An 18,933-nucleotide genomic window follows, 5' to 3' on the forward strand; every position below is an offset into this window, starting at 1 on the left:
ACAATCTGTCACTCCTAATCGCTAAATCCCATGAAATCTTATACGTCTAGTCTCTTACGTGAATGAGATAAATAATATCATTTGATATTTTACGGTAACGTGTTAATAATTTCACACATAAGTCGCTCCTGAGTATAAGTCGCACCCCCGGCCAAACTATGAAAAAAACTGCGACTTATAGTCCAAAAAATACGGTATATATACCACTTCCCCCAACCCTCCATTTTTTGTATATATAGTTTTTCAAATCACCTGACATGTATACTGTGTATATGTACATAATTTATCCATTTTTTAACGTAATTTTTTATATACATGTTACAGATTATTTGTATTATTTTTTTATTATTGAATGTATCAAATATGCTTATATATATATATATATATATATATATATATGTATATATATATATATATATATATATATATATGTATATGTATATATCATACTTGCCAACCCTCCCGAATTTTCTGGGAGACTCCCGAAATTCAGCGCCTCTCCCGAAAACCTCCCGGGACAAATATTCTCCCGAAAATCTCCCGATTTTCAGCCGGAGCTGGAAGCCACGCCCCCTCCAGCTCCATGCAACCTGAGTGAGGACAGCCTTTTTTCATGACAGGAGGACAATAGGGTGACAATAACTAAATCATCCAGACTACAGATAAATTGTATTATTATGTTCATCTTACCTAAAAATAAATATATTTATTAATTAAAAAAAAACCAAAAAAAACATTTTTATTATATTTTGCTAAAAACATCAAAATTAATTGTATTTTTATTTGTATTTTTTTCCGTGACTCCTTATTACATCCAGCCATAGAATTATACATTAAAATAAACATATTTGAAATAATTGATTTTAAATTATCATAATAATTCATTTAAAATGACCATATTTAATTATTAAAATAATTGCTTGTTTATCAACAACTTTAGCATTTTATTCATTACATTTTGAAACTCTCAGAAGCCAAGTTATGTTATATTCCTTAACATTTATTTATGCAAGTTTGAAGTATCAATTATCTAAACACAGTTTGTTTGCATATTTTCAGGATGTAGCTATCTATATATATATATGTATGAAATACTTGACTTGGTGAATTCTAGCTGTCAATATACTCCTCCCCTCTTAACCACGCCCCCAACCACGCCCCGCCCCACCCCCGACCACGCCCCCAGCCCCCACCTCCCGAAATCGGACGTCTCAAGGTTGGCAAGTATGATATATATATTCCTCACGCACTAACTGACTGAAAGAGCACGCACTTGGCGCGATGATGTCATGTTATCGATGGAAAAATGCATTTTTAGACAATATGATTTGCCTGAGCGGCTAGGAGACCCCGAGAGTAACAAGCGGTTGCCTTGTTGCCTTTCCATTATAAAAAAAAAAACTAGTTTTTAGTATACGTTTGCTGGTTTCAAGAAATGTAATGCCCAGCGCATATCATTATGTCAAGATAATGGCACTAGCATTTATTTAATTCAAGAATATTTTTCAACATATTGATTTCTACCAAGAAAAGTGCACTTGTTATTAGTGAGAATATACTTATTTTAAGGTATTTTTGGGTTCATTGAGGTTAGCTAATTGTACTTGTTTTGGAAAGTCTTGACAAGCCAAATTTTGTTGTTCTATTGGCAGATCATTTTGCTTAGTTCAAGTAAAAATGTATTTTTTTTTTCTTCTTGTTTTTGAACACTGACTTTTTGCAGTGCATAACCAGCAATATTTGCATGTACAGTATATGTCCATCATGGTTGTTGTCGAAATATATGGTGCGGTTCACTCGTTAATTTCCTGATCGGAGGTGTACACACACCCCTGTGATGTAATGATTAGGTTCCCCAGGACGTTGGAAATGTAACTGTGTCCTCGTATCACCTTCACATTATTCACAATGTTCTGGTGGACATGGCATGGCATCCTTGGACGAGTGGATTGTGCCATCCTAGAGGATCTGTATTAGATTATTAGTCGATTAGAAAAATGTAGTGAAATACATTTTTATAATACAGCCTAACAATGTTTTCAATTGCCACGTTCTGAAGCGACCGGCTACACCGACATCTTGTTTAGGAAAGGACTGGTAGGTGAGGTTGATTTAACCGGTGGTAAAGCAGAGAGTGAAAGAACACAATGAAGCTGGGAGTTGGCTGAGAGCTTCAGACTATTGCATCTGTATTGATTGGGCGCCGGCCTTTTCCATCTTACATGAACTCCTCTGAGCTCTTGGTGGCAGTGATGGGGAGGAAGGCTTTGCTTGATCTTCAGGATATTTCTTTAAACATGATGCCGTCGTCATGTCTACCCAGGCAAGACGGGAGCCATTTCCAGTAAATCTAAGGCTCTCTATGCGTGACTTTTCCCCCAAACATTGTTTTGCTCTACTAAAAAACACCATCATCACAAACACTCCAAGTGTCTTTAACGTTTGTGAAATGATTCTATTTCAAGTAGAGATGTCCGATAATGGCTTTTTTTGCCGATATTCCGATATTGTCCAACTCTTAATTACCGATTCCGATATCAACCGATACCAATATATACAGTCGTGGAATTAACACATTATTATGCCTAATTTCCGCTGGATGCATTAAACAATGTAACAAGGTTTTCCAAAATAAATCAACTCAAGTTATGGAAAAAAATGCCAACATGGCAGTGCCATATTTATTATTGAAGTCACAAAGTGCATTATTTTTTTTAAGGGGGTGTATATTGTAGCGTCCCGGAAGAGTTAGTGCTGCAAGAGCTTCTGGGTATTTGTTCTGTTGTGTTTATGTTGTGTTACGGTGCGGATGTTCTCCCGAAATGTGTTTGTCATTCTTGTTTGGTGTGGGTTCACAGTGTGGCGCATATTTGTAAAAGTGTTAAAGTTGTTTATACGGGCACCCTCAGTGTGACCTGTATGGCTGTTGACCAAGTATGGTTTGCATTCACTTGTGTGTGTGAAAAGCCGTAGATATTATGTGATTGGGCCGGAACGCAAAGGTAGTGCCTTTAAGGTTTATTGGCGCTCTGTACTTCTCCCTACGTCCGTGTACACGTTTTTAAATTGTCATACATTTTACTTTTTGAAACCGATACCGATAATTTCCGATATCACATTTTAAAGCATTTATCGGCCGATAATATCGGCAGTCCGATATTATCGGACATCTCTAAACCTAATATGTAAACTGCAGTGACGTGCAGTCAATAGAGGCAGGTGAGGTGGGGCCTCACCTGCCATCATGGAAAGAGAAAAAAAACGTAAAAAGAAAAAAAAAAAAATTAAATTGTTATATGTATCCAGTGATTATTCTATAAAGTTATTTTCCATTTAACTTCACCAGTTTTAGATTATTATTATTCAAAATCGCTGAATTTTTACATTTGCCGTTCAAATACTGAAAAGAGACGGTGCGGTGAACAGCAGCCAGTTGAGGCACATCACTCAGTGCCTCAACATGGATTCCGGACTCGGCTAACTGCTGGCCTGCTGTGCAGTGAGACCGTATTGCTATATGAATTATATTATACATTTCCATAGTTTAGTTAGCTGAGGTATATAATGTACAGTGTATTTTGTCAACAACTATATGTGTGTAAAGTATTTCTTGTGCTGAGCGATCATAAAACGGCTGCAAAAGACGCACTATGTGAGGCTCGCCTCCTGCACCCCCGCCGTAGAATTGTTATATCAACTAAAGCCCACACTTAAACTTTCCACGTGCAAGATTGAATCTATTTAAAAAAATTATTTCATAAGAAGCCAAAAAGTGCAAAAACAATAATGTTGGTGTTGGAGGAGTTGTGAATGACTGCAGGGACACAACATTAGATACACCTGCAGACTGCAGGTGTACCTAATTCACAACTCCTCCAACACGAACATTATTGTTTTTGCACTTTTTGGCTTCTTATTAAATAACTTTTGTAACCTATTTTCATGGGCTTTCCTCTTTGTGATGTTAAGTTCCTGTTATGCGCTGTTATACAGTATATGCCTTGAGCTCTTATTTTGAAGGCGCTAAGAGCGGAAGTGATGTCACGTTGCGGAGGTTTTTGAAAGAAGGTAAATAAAGTGGTCCTCGTGTAAACTGGAGCCTCCGTGTTTGTTATTTTGTAGTTTCATACAGTATAGGCGACATTTATAAACCCTCGGTTACACTTTTTTAAATAGATTCAATCTTGCACGTGGAAAGTTTAAGTGAGGGCTTTAGTTGCGGCGCATGGACTTAATTTCTAAGTAAAGGTAAGACCATAATAAAGTTTTTTTTATTAAATGTGCTTTTTTGTGTGCTACAGTTTGTATGTGTAAAGTTAAAGTTAAAGTACCAATGATTGTCACACACACACTAGGTGTAATGAAATTTGTCGTCTGCATTTGACCCATCCCCTTGTTCACCCCCTGGGAGGTGAGGGGAGCAGTGGGCAGCAGCGGCGCCGCGCCTGGGAATCATTTTTGGTGATTTAACCCCCAATTCCAACCCTTGATGCTGAGTGCCAAGCAGGGAAGAATGCTGGTATGAGCTTTTAAACATAACCCGTTAACTGCTGCCAATCAAATGGTGAATAAGATACTCTTTAGGGTTCATATGTTTGTAAATCTGACTGTGATGAAGTCAGTGCCTCACCAGCCATCAACCTCACCGCACGTCACTGGTAAACTGTTAAGTTCACTTTGTACAGTGGAACCCTTGAGGTTGACAGAAAAGTACTTAAATTCAGCGTAGGCTTCCATACCGTACTTGTTGATTTACGCTTATGCCAGGCTTATCTACTAATATTTACCTACTGGTATTTATGTCCTTGCAGGTGGTCACTTTGAACAAGCGGAGTAAGGAGGCTGAGTCTGCTTTCCTCGGTATCTACAAACAGCTTATTGAAGCCCCAGGTGAGTACCCGGCTATAAATAATACCAGCAGAAACACAGACACACACACACTCAAATCTTCTAGAAATGCAGTTTCCCTTATAAAGGTAAAGGCCTCGTCACATCGGATGTGTATGAATACTGTATAAAGCAGTGAACTAATTAAAAGTACAGAGAGATACATAGATATGGTAAAATAGCACCCTGATGGAAGATGCGCTCTTATCTATGTTTTAAAGTCTGGACTGTGAGCGGTTTTCCAAAACTCAGCGTGAGGCCACTTCAAAACACAGCCTTGGTCCTTGAGTGTAACCTAGCTGAGGAGAGAACACATCCTTGAAGAGCTGGGATGTTGATTGTAGAGGGCCAATTAAAATCCCAACTGAAGTCTGCGCAACACAGGCCTGATGAGGCCAATTGGGGCAAAGCGAGAGAAGGGGAAGACTGTTATAGAGGAGAGGAAATCATATTTTTGTTGCAAATTCAATGCCCATCAATTGCTTGGATTTAAATGACGTCATGTCCGGCTCATTAGATATGCGTGGTGGTCAAGCAGCGTCTGTTCTCAATGGGTACTCGGCGCCATTTTGTCATAACGTGGAGGTTTTTCGCAGCTTACTGCGAGGATTGTTTTCCCAGGATGCAATCGGACTATACTGGACAAGGTTTGAAAGAAGGAGCATTATTTAATTATTCCTACTCAAAGTACTACAAAAAGCGCACAGCTTAACGCAGAAAACAAAAGCTAAGACTTAGCATAAACTATGGACATGAAACATGAAACTAAAAACATGAAAGAACTCACTAAAATGTGGCTTTAAACAAATAGCAAAAACTATGGACGTGAAACAAAAAGACTTACTGGACACGGCATGAATCGAACAGCATGAACTTGATTTTGATTTTTTTTTTTTTTACGTTGATGTTCCAGGTAATTTTATTTTCAGTGAAGGTTTAGGATAGGCAAATATAAGCTATTCCTTTTTCGGTCATGCTTTTTCTTTTCTTTTCTTTTCCTTTTGTGTGTAAATGTGTATGATTGTTTTATATGTATAGTCTGTACTCTTAAACTGGTCACACAAAATGGTTAATGGTTGATTATATGACTGAAACAAACTTATTTCATTTCAACTATGGCAAGAAAAGTCAAAACAGAGCAATGTCGCCAGGACGACTAACTGGCAAAACAGGCTTAAATAATTGTCTCTGATTAGAGCAGGTGCGTGATCCGAACACATGAGACAGGTGAAACTAATCAGTCGTCATGGAAATTAAAACAAACACTTTTTTCTTGTGCGGCCCAGTAACAATCGATCCACGGACCGGTACCGGGCCGTGGCCCAGTGGTTGGGGACCACTGCCCTAGATGACTCACCACTCAACCATAGGGCACAGCAAATATCATAATCCCCAAAAATGATGTGACTTTGATCCAGCGTGTCCCCGTGTCCACAGCCAAGATTGTGTTAGTGTAATTGTGCCAAATCTTTACTCCGAAACTTTCCATATGAGCAAATATTGGGCCCAGAGAGCCAATTAAGAAACCCAAGCAGTATGTGTCTGCACATTTGGACTCTTCCTGTTTACAGTGAACATCATTAGTCACTGTACATCTCACCGCAGGTGTCCAAGGTCACAACATACCACTCGGGTCTGGAATGGATGGCTGCAGGTGCACTGGAGGACAGTTTCTGTGCACCCACTTTGTTTCTCTTTTAGCCTCAAACACAACAAAGTGGCTCCCTCTCTGTTTGGCCCAACTGCTGTACAGTTTATGTATATTTTGATTATTATGATTACACACCAGTATTCTTAATCATAACACAGTTTTTGCTATTCATCGCTGGATGTTCATTTGAACTTGTCGCTCCCTCAAAATGTGTGCGCTGTTGGTCCAATCAGAGTAGGACACAGTTAATAGAAACTAGAGCTGAACAAGCAAAGAAGGGGGGAGGAACAATCAGCTCAATTTACGACCTGTTGTACGTGGCTATCATTAACATATCATTCATCCTCTTTGCAGCACTCTTTTGGCATACCAATCTAAGCTGCGCACACAATAAAACGTCAGCTGTGAAAGTAAAGCTGACATTACATGACAAGCAAGTTATTAAGAACTGCACTTTTTTTTCGGACATTTTGACATCGTTCACATTCACATTGCATTCTAAATATTAAATAAACGCGATCGGAAGTTTGCATACGAGCGTCTTTTCGTGCTGTCCTCGCCAGTTTTGGATCCTAAATGGCTGTTAAAGTGCACCAACTAGTTGGAATACCTACTCAGACTTATTCTGTCCAGGTGAGATGCATGGTTTATGATCTACATTAAACCTACAGGGAGCAGGGAAGCGAGGAAACAGCAGACCACTCGATGATGTAAACATAGACACAAAGTTGAAAAGCCAGCATCTGTGATGGTATGGGGGTGTATTAGTGGCCAAGACATGGGTAACTTACACATCTGTGAAGGTGCCATTAATGCTGAAAGGTACATACAGGTTTTGGAGCAACATATGTTGCCATCCAAGCAACGTTACCATGAGCGCCCCTGCTTATTTCAGCAAGACAACGCCAAGCCACTTGTTACATCAACGTGGCTTCATAGTAAAAGAGTGCGGGTACTAGACTGGCCTGCCTGTAGTCCAGACCTGTCTCCCATTGAAAATGTGTGGCGCATTATGAAGCCTAAAATACCACGACGGAGACCCCCGGACTGTTGAACGACTTAAGCTGTACATCAAGCAAGAATGGGAAAGAATTCCACCTGAGAAGCTTAAAAAATGTGTCTCCTCAGTTCCCAAACGTTTACTGAGTGTTGTTAAAAGGAAAGGTGATGTAACACAGTGGTGAACATGCCCTTTCCCAACTACTTTGGCACGTGTTGCAGCCATGAAATTCTAAGTTAATTATTATTTGCAAAAAAACCAAAACATTTATGAGTTTGAACATCAAATATGTTGTCTTTGTAGTGCATTCAACTGAATATGGGTTGAAAAGGATTTGCAAATCATTGTATTGCATTTATATTTACATCTAACACAATTTCCCAACTCATATGGAAGATGGAAGCAGGGTTTTTTTATTTTTTTATTAAATCAACATAGAAAAAAACACACGATACACTTTCAACTTGTGCATCAACCCAAAAAAAAAAACTCCCTCCCCCATTCACACTCATACACACCCACTCACACAAAAGGGGTTGTTTCTTTCTGCTACCAATATTCTGGTTTCCACAACATGGACAACACTTCTGCAAGAGACACAACACAGTCCCTGAAGCACACTTGATTGTTTGTGCTGCTGGTCCACTAACATTTTCATTTAATTACAATTTTTTTTTTTTTTTATGTAACTATCCTTATATTGTTTTACTTTCTTTTTTATCCAAGAAAAGATTTATTTATTTTATCTAAAAAATAAATAAATAAATAAAATAAAAAGGACCTTATCTTCACCAGACCTGGTTGTAAATGAAATTAGCTTCGTTTAAAGGTTTTTTTTTAAAACCAGGTCCAGTCCAGATAATGTCCAAGTCGGGTTCAGCAACACACACCTTCATTCATGTACACTGAAAATAAATAAATAAATAAATAAATTAAAAAAAAAAAAAAAAAAAAAAAAATAGAAACATTTTGGAACACAACAGATTGCATATAATCTATAAACAAAATTACATTTTCAAAACAAACAAACAACAACAACGACAAAAAATTATTTACAGTCCAGATTATGTTCAGGTCACTAAAAATTAGGGAATACAACAACAGATAGCATATAATCTATAAACATAATTACACTTTCAACATAAGCCTTTGAGGACTTCCCATCTTTTTTTTAATGTTTTTTGGCATCATTATCGTTTTCAACCATGTAACTTTCTAAAGTTAAAAAATACTGAATAAATGTTTTAAAGAAAGTAATACTAAGTGAATATCTGTTTTGGGCCTTAAAAATAAACCTTTTACCGAGTACTATAATTAAATTGATTAAATCATGATTGTCAATGAACTCTCCCAAAATAACAGAAACCACATCAAGCTTCATAAACAAACCAATCCTTAAACACATTTTTTCAACTTCCACCCAAAAAGAAGACACAATATGACAATACCAAAACAAATGCAGGGTGGATTCAGACTCCTGACCAGAGGTGGGTAGAGTAGCCAGAAATTGTACTCAAGTAAGAGTACTGTTACTTTAGAGATTTATTACTCAAGTAAAAGTAAGGAGTAGTCACCCAAATATTTACTTGAGTAAAAGTAAAAAGTATGTTGTGAAAAAACTACTCAAGTACTGAGTAACTGATGAGTAACATACACACACACACACACACACACATATATATATATATATATATATATATATATATATATATATATATATATATATATACATACATATACATTGATATATACAGTATATAATTTATATGTATTTATTTTGCTGTTTTTGTTTACATGTTAAAGATGTTTTAATGAATATACATGCATGTTTAACATACAGATTCCTTTCTTTCATGCAGACTAGAATATAAGTTGGTGTATTACCTGATTCTGATGACTTGCGTTGATTGTAATCAGACAGTAGTGATGATAACGTCCACGTTTTCAAATGGAGGAGAAGAAAAGTTCCTCCTTTCTGTCTAATACCACATGAAAGTGGTGGGTTTTTGGCATCTTATTTGTACAGCTTCCATATTCGTTTTTATACACTTTACAAGAAATATATTGGCGTCAAACTCCTTAGCTTGCTAGCTTGTTTGCGCTGGCTTTCGGAGACTCTTGTTTTGAAAGCGCAGGCGCGATGGAGCGGCACTTTTATTGTGAAGACAGGAACTGTGCAGTCAGTCTTTAGGCTTTTGACGGGATGTACGGTTGAAATAAAGAAGTATCTTTTTTCCTTCACACTTTTGATTGATTGATTGGAACTTTTATTAGTAGATTGCACAGTACAGTACATATTCCGTACAATTGACCACTAAATGGTAACACCCCGATAAGTTTTTCAATTTGTTTAAGTCAGGTCATGTGACCACCTGGCTCTGTTTGATTGGTCCAACGTCACCAGTGACTGCATCTGATTGGTGGAACGAAGTGAAACGTCACCAGTAAGGCAGACACTTTGAAGGTCTGTCTGACAGACCAAAACAAACAAAGCGTGCATTAACAGATCGATAAAAATTAGTAGCGAGTAGCGAGCTGAATGTAGATAAAAGTAGCGGAGTAAAAGTAGCGTTCCTTCTCTATAAATATACTTAAGTAAAAGTAAAAGTATGTTGCATTAAAACTACTCTTAGAAGTACAATTTATCCCAAAAGTTACTCAAGTAGATGTAACGGAGTAAATGTAGCGCGTTACTACCCACCTCTGCTCCTGACAACAAAATCGGCAGTTATCTGACTCTGTCATATTCCATCATTTTAACATTTTCCCCGTGGGTAAGAAGTTATAAATAATTTTAATTTGAAAAAAACCATTTTGCACATATAGTAGTTTTATAGATTAGTTTGAATATGGCATCCCACGGCAACGGGCAGTCAAAAAAGTCCTCCCATTTTCCGAATGTGTTGTATGGGGCAGCCTTCAAAGATTTCTTTATTAAAAGCAGGGTTTGTATGAAAAAAGACCTGACTAGACCCGCTCATCAGCTATGCGCCTTATGGTCCAGAAAATACGGTATTCATTTCTTTTTGTATAGAGTGGTCTGCTTAATCCTGTACAACATCAAGCTACTACATTTACAGATAGTCCAATTATAAAGTGTTTATGAGCGAGGGCAAACAGGTAGCACCCAACCCCTCTGTGGTGGTCTGCCCACAAATGAGCGGATGGTATTTTGGTTTCCTTTTATGAAGCCCTCTGGGCTGACTTGTCAGCGCTTCATTAGTGTTCTATATTTTGATTTCCCTGTGACACCTCTGCCTGCGGTGCACGCTGACTCCTACTCGGTTTTGAAAGCGACCCTTTTCACAGTGTTTGGCAAACAATGTTTAAATCAGCCCCGCACTGTTTTTGATCAGCACATATAAACACCTTCTGATCACTGTGGCAGCTTCTTCCCCAGTTTACCACTTTTTTACCCTAACTTTCCTTACGTCTCTTCCTGCTGTCTCATTCTGCTTTTCTTTGCAATATGTGTGTGTGTTCTTGTATTTCTACCCTTCTTGAGACATCAAGAAGGAAAAGTAGCTTCCATACGAGGAGGTGTGAACAAGTGATGACGTAAATCATAGTCCCAATAACATTGCAATTAACTTTTACCGGGGACTGCATGAGCACACCGACAATATTTCAATTAAATTTTGCTCAAATTATTTTTGATATACCGTAAGATAAATAATAATAATAATAATAATTAAATTTGACCTAACTTAACTTTATACAAAAGCAGATTGCTTTTGATGGTTTTATTTTTAACACTGTCTTACACAACACTTCCTGATGTATAATACAGTGCAAAAATGTCCATTTCTGTCACTTTATCCTGCATCCTCTTTAAAAGTCCAACATTTTTCCCCCGTCAGATTTGGACAACCATCTGTTGTCACACCTGCGAGCTTGTCCCATTTCAGTCCTAACATGTCCAAACACGCATTTACCTATGTGAACAAGTCATTACCTGTGGTTGTCTCTTTAATTGACTGCATGGCTGCCAGCTCCTCCGTGATTTGAAAGTCTGCAGTTATCCCACGTAAGAAGATGAGCAGCTGGGCGGTGTCACGTACATCGCAGCTCTCATCCAAAGCCAGCGAAAAACAGTCAAAGTCCAGCGATGGTCTCAACCCGCCTCGTTACAGTGCGTCGGGAGAGTGACACGTTCTCAAATGCGCCCCTCTTCTCCGGGCATGTCAGCGCTACAGAGTCCAATAAGCACTCCTTAATAAACTCTCCGTCAGAAAACGCCTTACTTTTTCTGGTGATTTTGTGAGAAATGACGAAACTTGTCCTGACAGCTGCATCTCTGGGGGTGTGAATTTTGGCAAAAAGTCCTTGTTGGGTTTGCAGTACAGGGACGAACAAAGGGCCGGATGTGGGCCGCGGGCCGTAGAATGCCCAGGTCTGTCTCATTCCCATTCTATCTAAAGTAGGGTGGTCCCAGAAAAGACGGATTTTTCCAATTGACTGTGTGTCGCTTTTAAAAGTGCTTCCCCTCTGGTCAACATATGAAATAACAAAGTGTGTGTAAAAATTTGAAGTGCTCCCCCTCTGGTCAACATATGAAATAACAAAGTGTGTGTAAAAATTTGAAGTGCTCCCCCTCTTGCCAACATATGTAATAACAAGTGTGGGTAAGAAATTGAAATGCACCCTCTTTGGCCCAAATTATTAAAAAATAAATAAAGAAATATGTATATAGAGACATACTGTTATAACTTGAAGTAAATAAGGGAGATTAAAAACCAATTGCCAACAAAAAAATTCAAAAACATAAAAATTCACTAAAAGCAGTCTTTTTCTCACAATGTGTCGACTTTTTTCTTATAAGAGTGTGAACAATTTTCCATATTCTTTCTGTTTCTGTAATATTGCAATATTTTCTCGTAAAATTACTACTTTTTATGTAAAATTATTACACACACACACACATTCTTGTATTTGATACTTTCTTGAGACCTCTGAAAAATGCAGACCTCTTTAGGACCAGCCTTTCTACATATATAAAGAGGTGTATTTACAACATTAATAATATATACATACTATGCCAATATAAAAAAGCTTTTGGTGAAAAATCAGTTGGAATTTCACAAGAAAAACTTAGAATTTGGGTCATAATTTCACTCAAAACATGTCACCGTTTTACGACAACAACAAAAAAATCGGCAAAATTGTGATGAAAGTCTGGATTTTATATGACAAATGTCATATAAAATCCAGACTAAATTGGCAATATTGTGATAAAAGTCTGGATTTTATATGACATTTGTCATATAAAATCCAGACTTTTATCACAATATTGCCAATATTGTCATAATTTCATAATTTCACTCTAAAAATGTCACCGTTTTACGACAACAACAAAAAAATTGGCAAAATTGTGATAAAAGTCTGGATTTTATATGACATTTGTCATATACAATCCAGACTTTTATCACAGTATTGCCAATATAGTCTGGATTTTTATATGACATTTATCATATAAAATCCATCACAATATTGCCAATTTAGTCTGGATTTTATATGAAATTTGTCATATCAAATCCAGACTTTTATGACAATATTGCCAATATTATCATAATTTCATAATGTCACTCAAAAAATGTCACCGTTTTACGACAACAACAAAAAAATTGGCAATATTGTGATAAAAGTCTGGATTTTATATGACATTTGTCATATAAAATCCAGACTTTTATCACAATATTGCCAATTTAGTCTGGATTTTATATGACATTTGTCATATAAAATCCAGACTTTTATCACAATTGCCAATTTAGTCTGGATTTTATATGACATTTGTCATATAAAATCCAGACTTTTATCACAATATTGCCAATATTGTCATAATTTCACAATTGCACTCAAAAAATGTCACCGTTTTACGACAACAACAAAAAAATTGGCAATATTGTGATAAAAGTCTGGATTTTATGACATATGTCATATAAGATCCAGACTTTTATCACAATATTGCCAATATTGTCATAATTTCATAATTTCACTCAAAAAATGTCACCGTTTTACAACAACACCAAAAAAATTGGCAATATTGTGATAAAAGTCTGGATTTTATATGACATTTGTCATATAAAATCCAGACTTTTATCACAATATTGCCAATATTGTCATAATTTCACTCTAAAAATGTCACCGTTTTACGACAACAACAAAAAAATTGGCAAAATTGTGATAAAAGTCTGGATTTTATATGACATTTGTCATATAAAATCCAAACTTTTATCACAGTATTGCCAATTTAGTCTGGATTTTTATATGACATTTATCATATAAAATCCATCACAATATTGCCAATTTAGTCTGGATTTTATATGACATTTGTCATATCAAATCCAGACTTTTATGACAATATTGCCAATATTATCATAATTTCATAATGTCACTCAAAAAATGTCACCGTTTTACGACAACAACAAAAAAATTGGCAATATTGTGATAAAAGTCTGGATTTTATATGACATTTGTCATATAAAATCCAGACTTTTATCACAATTTTGTCAATTTAGTCTGGATTTTATATGACATTTGTCATATAAAATCCAGACTTTTATCACAATATTGCCAATTTAGTCTGGATTTTATATGACATTTGTCATATAAAATCCAGACTTTTATCACAATTTTGTCAATTTAGTCTGGATTTTATATGACAAATGTCATATAAAATCCAGACTAAATTGACAAAATTGTGATAAAAGTCTGGATTTTATATGACATTTGTCATATAAAATCCAGACTTTTATCACAATATTGCCAATTTAGTCTGGATTTTATATGACATTTGTCATATAAAATCCAGACTTTTATCACAATTTTGTCAATTTAGTCTGGATTTTATATGACATTTGTCATATAAAATCCAGACTAAATTGACAAAATTGTGATAAAAGTCTGGATTTTATATGACAAATGTCATATAAAATCCAGACTAAATTGACAAAATTGTGATAAAAGTCTGGATTTTATGACATATGTCATATAAGATCCAGACTTTTATCACAATATTGCCAATATTGTCATAATTTCACAATTGCACTCAAAAAATGTCACCGTTTTACGACAGCAACAAAAAAATTGGCAATATTGTGATAAAAGTCTGGATTTTATGACATATGTCATATAAGATCCAGACTTTTATCACAATATTGCCAATATTGTCATAATTTCACTCAAAAAATGTCACCGTTTTACGACAACACCAAAAAAATTGGCAATATTGTGATAAAAGTCTGGATTTTATATGACAAATGTCATATAAAATCCAGACTTTTATCACAACATTGCCAATTTTTTTGGTGTTGTCGTAAAACGGTGACATTTTTTGAGTGAAATGATGACCCAAATTCTAAGTTTTTCTTGTGAAATTCCAACTAATTTTTCACAACAAGCTTTTTTATATTAGCATAGTATGTATATATTATTAATGTTGTAAATACACATCTTTATATACCTAGAAAGGGTGGTCCTAAAGAGATCTGCATTTTTCGGAGGTCTCAAGAAGGTATGAAATACAAGTGTTTGTATGTCTGTGTGTGTGTGTGTGTGTGTGTGTGTGTGTGTGTGTGTGTGTGTGTGTGTGTGTGTGTGTGTGTGTGTGTGTGTGTGTGTGTGTGTTGTCAGCGTTTGTTGCTGTCTGTGTGAGATCAGCGAGGCCTGTCGCCAGGGGCGTAGCCCAGAGAGCGAGGCTCCTGGTGTTTGCGCTTGCTCTCACTACACACACACACACACACACACACACACACACACACACACACACACACACACACACACACACACAGTCCTCCCACTGGATCCAGCCCACTCCTCTTTTTTAGAACTCGGCTCCTTTTATCACAGACTTTGTGAAGACGGCGCTTTGAATACACCCCACAAACAGTCTTGGAATTGCCAGTTAAAAATGGCAACAGCGCTTGCGAGTGGAGACCCAGTGGAACTGCAGAGGGGAGCGTTTTATAAGGTTGCACGCCGTCTGCTGTTAACAGAGGCTTCTTCATCTTTTGGCATATTCCCATTGAACGCTCACATGTTATCAAATCAGAAAGCACTGACCTCAAATGCATCAGGGAGGCTTGTCCTTCTTCAACACAAACACTTGCAGAGAGGCCTGCAAGGCACGGTAAGCTGGCTTTATTGTCGTCGTGCAGCCGAGTACCTACAGTGCATTGTGCAGCCCAGTACCTACAGTGCATTGTGCAGCCCAGTACCTACAGTGCATTGTGCAGCCCAGTACCTACAGTGCATTGTGCAGCCCAGTACCTACAGTGCATTGTGCAGCCCAGTACCTACAGTGCAGTCAAAGCAGGAGGATGGCTGTGAATGTTTGTGGCAGTCTGTTTTATTGTTGTAACGATGAGACTTCCTTTTATTGTCATTCAAATTTGAACTTTACAGTACAGATAAGAACGACATTTTGTTGCATTAGCTCATGGTAGTGCAGGATAAAAGAGCAATAAGGTGCAGATATAAATAAATAGATTACTGTACAGGTAAATATATTGCACTTTTGCATATGCATCCCCGTTTATGGATGCACTGCAAAAACTGAAATCTATGTAAGATGAAATATCTCAAATAAGGGTGATATTTGCTTATTTTCTATCTGATAAGATAATTCTTCTCACTAAGCAGATTTTATGTTAGTGTTTTACTTGTTTTAAGGGTTTTGGTCCTAAATGATCTCAGTAAGATATTACAGCTTGTTGCTGAGATTTGATGACCTATATTGAGTAAAACATGCTTGAAACTAGAATATCAACTGTTGCAAAGCTGTGTCATCAACACTCACAAGTATAAAACTACTTTTTTAAAGTCATCATTTCTTATTTCAAGCATGAAAAAAAAAATCATGACTTTGACACAATTGTGTCTCATAATTAAAACAGATGACAGCCAAATGGACTTTGCTGTTTTATTTTCAATGAAACAATAGAAAATACGTACTCATATAGTAGTACAGTTGGCACAGTACAGTAAACTGACAGTTAATATTTAAACATTTAACATTTCTAACAATTTTGAACAGTGGTATGGCTCGGTTGGTAGAGCGGCCATGCCAGCAACTTGAGGGTTGCAGGTTCGATTCCCGCTTCCGCCATCCTAGTCACTGCCGTTGTGTCCTTGGGCAAGACACTTTACCCACCTGCTCCCAGTGCCACCCACGCTGGTTTAAATGTAACTTAGATATTGGGTTTCACTATGTAAAGCGCTTTGAGTCACTTGAGAAAAAGCGCTATATAAATGTAATTCACTTCACTTCACTAATTGACTGAAAGAGCACGCACTTGGCGCGATGATGTCATGTTATCGATGGAAAAATGCATTTTTCGACCATATGATTTGCCTGAGCGGCTAGGAGACCCCGAGAATAACAAGCGGTTGCCTTGTTGCCTTTCCATTAAGAACAATAAATGAGTTTTTAGTATAAGTTTGCTGGTTTCAAGAAATGTAATGCCGAGCGCATATCATTATGTCAAGATAATGGCACTAGCATTTACTTCATTTAAGAATATTTTTCGACATATTGAGCAAAAAGGTATCTCTTTTTTTTCTACCAAGAAAAGTGCACTTGTTATTAGTGAGAATATACTTATTTTAAAGGGGAACATTATCACCAGACCTATGTAAGTGTCAATATATACCTTGATGTTGCAGAAAAAAGACCATATATTTTTTTAACCGATTTCCGAACTCTAAATGGGTGAATTGTGGCGAATTAAACGCCTTTCTAATATTCGCTCTCGGAGCGATGATGTCACAAAGTGACGTCACATCGGGAAGCAATCCGCTATTTTCTCAAACACCGAGTCAAATCAGCTCTGTTATTTTCCGTTTTTTCGACTGTTTTCGTACCTTGGAGACATCATGCCTCGTCGGTGTGTTGTCGGAGGGTGTAACAACACGAACAGGGACGGATTCAAGTTGCACCAGTGGCCCAAAGATGCGAAAGTGGCAAGAAATTGGACGTTTGTTCCGCACATTTTATCGACGAAAGCTATGCTACGACAGAGATGGCAAGAATGTGTGGATATCCTGCGACACTCAAAGCAGATGCATTTCCAACGATAAAGTCAAAGAAATCTGCCGCCAGACCCCCATTGAATCTGCCGGAGTGTGTGAGCAATTCAGGGACAAAGGACCTCGGTAGCACGGCAAGCAATGGCGGCAGTTTGTTCCCGCAGACGAGCGAGCTAAACCCCCTGGATGTCTTGGCTAACATCGTCCCGAAGATGATCAAGAGAAGAATATCGACCCTAGCTTCCCTGGCCTGCTGACATGAGGGTATGTCTACAGAATATATTACTTGATGAAAACTCGGCTGTCTGCACTCTCAAAGTGCATGTTGTTGCCAAATGTATTTCATATGCTGTAAACCTAGTTCATAGTTGTTAGTTTCCTTTAATGCCAAACAAACACATACCAATCGTTGGTTAGAAGGCGATCGCCGAATTCGTCCTCGCTTTCTCCCGTGTCGCTGGCTGTCGTGTCGTTTTCGTCGGTTTCGCTTGCATACGGTTCAAACCGATATGGCTCAATAGCTTCAGTTTCTTCTTCAATTTCGTTTTCGCTACCTGCCTCCACACTACAACCATCCGTTTCAATACATGCGTAATCTGTTGAATCGCTTAAGCCGCTGAAATCCGAGTCTGAATCCGAACTAATGTCGCTATATCTTGCTGTTCTTTCCGCCATGTTTGTTTGTGTTGGCTTAACTATGTGACGTCACAGGAAAATGGACGGGTGTTTATAACGATGGTTAAAATCAGGCACTTTGAAGCTTTTTTTAGGGATATTGCGTGATGGGTAAAATTTTGAAAAAAACTTCGAAAAATATAATAAGCCACTGGGAACTGATTTTTAATGGTTTTAACCCTTCTGAAATTGTGATAATGTTCCCCTTTAAGGTATTTTAGGGTTCATTGAAGTTAGCTAATTTTACTTGTTTTGGAAAGTCTCGACAAGCCAAATTTTCTTGTTCTATTGGCAGATAATTTTGCTTAGTTCAAATAAAATACCCCTCATTTTTGTATTTTTTCCCCTTGTTTTTGAACACTGACTTTTTGCAGTGTGCATGATTTATTGCTTCTTGTCTGATTATTAGATGTCATCAGTGTTTGAACCTGACAGTATTGTACCGAAAATGATTCATTAGTATTGCGGTACTGTACTACGCCGTACAACCCTGGTCTGTTGTAAAATAAGGGCACATAAAAGCTGATGGGGAATGAGTGCTCTCCGGGTGGGATGTGATTATGCACAAGTGATTAATAAGAGGAGTCATAAACAAAGGCCCAGGAGATGTTTGAGGTGCTTAATAATGCATTATGTTCATAAAAGAGCCGGGCCTCTCCAACTGATCCCTGTGGAGTAAAGGACACCCCAGAGG

General features: G+C 37.3%; 1 protein-coding gene across 2 annotated transcripts in view; it reads left to right on the top strand.

Moving 5' to 3' along the window:
• Positions 1-18,933, top strand: part of LOC133623060 (homeobox protein cut-like 2) — a 329,715-nt gene that overhangs the window by 230,522 nt on the left and 80,260 nt on the right. For both annotated transcript variants that reach the window (XM_061985993.2, XM_061985992.2), the window contains exon 4: positions 4,812-4,890. In XM_061985993.2, coding sequence (XP_061841977.1) covers positions 4,812-4,890 — 79 coding nt within the window. The remainder of the gene's footprint in view (positions 1-4,811; positions 4,891-18,933) is intronic.

Source organism: Nerophis lumbriciformis, linkage group LG12 (genome assembly GCF_033978685.3).
Source record: "Nerophis lumbriciformis linkage group LG12, RoL_Nlum_v2.1, whole genome shotgun sequence".
NCBI classification, from domain to species: Eukaryota; Metazoa; Chordata; class Actinopteri; order Syngnathiformes; family Syngnathidae; genus Nerophis; species Nerophis lumbriciformis.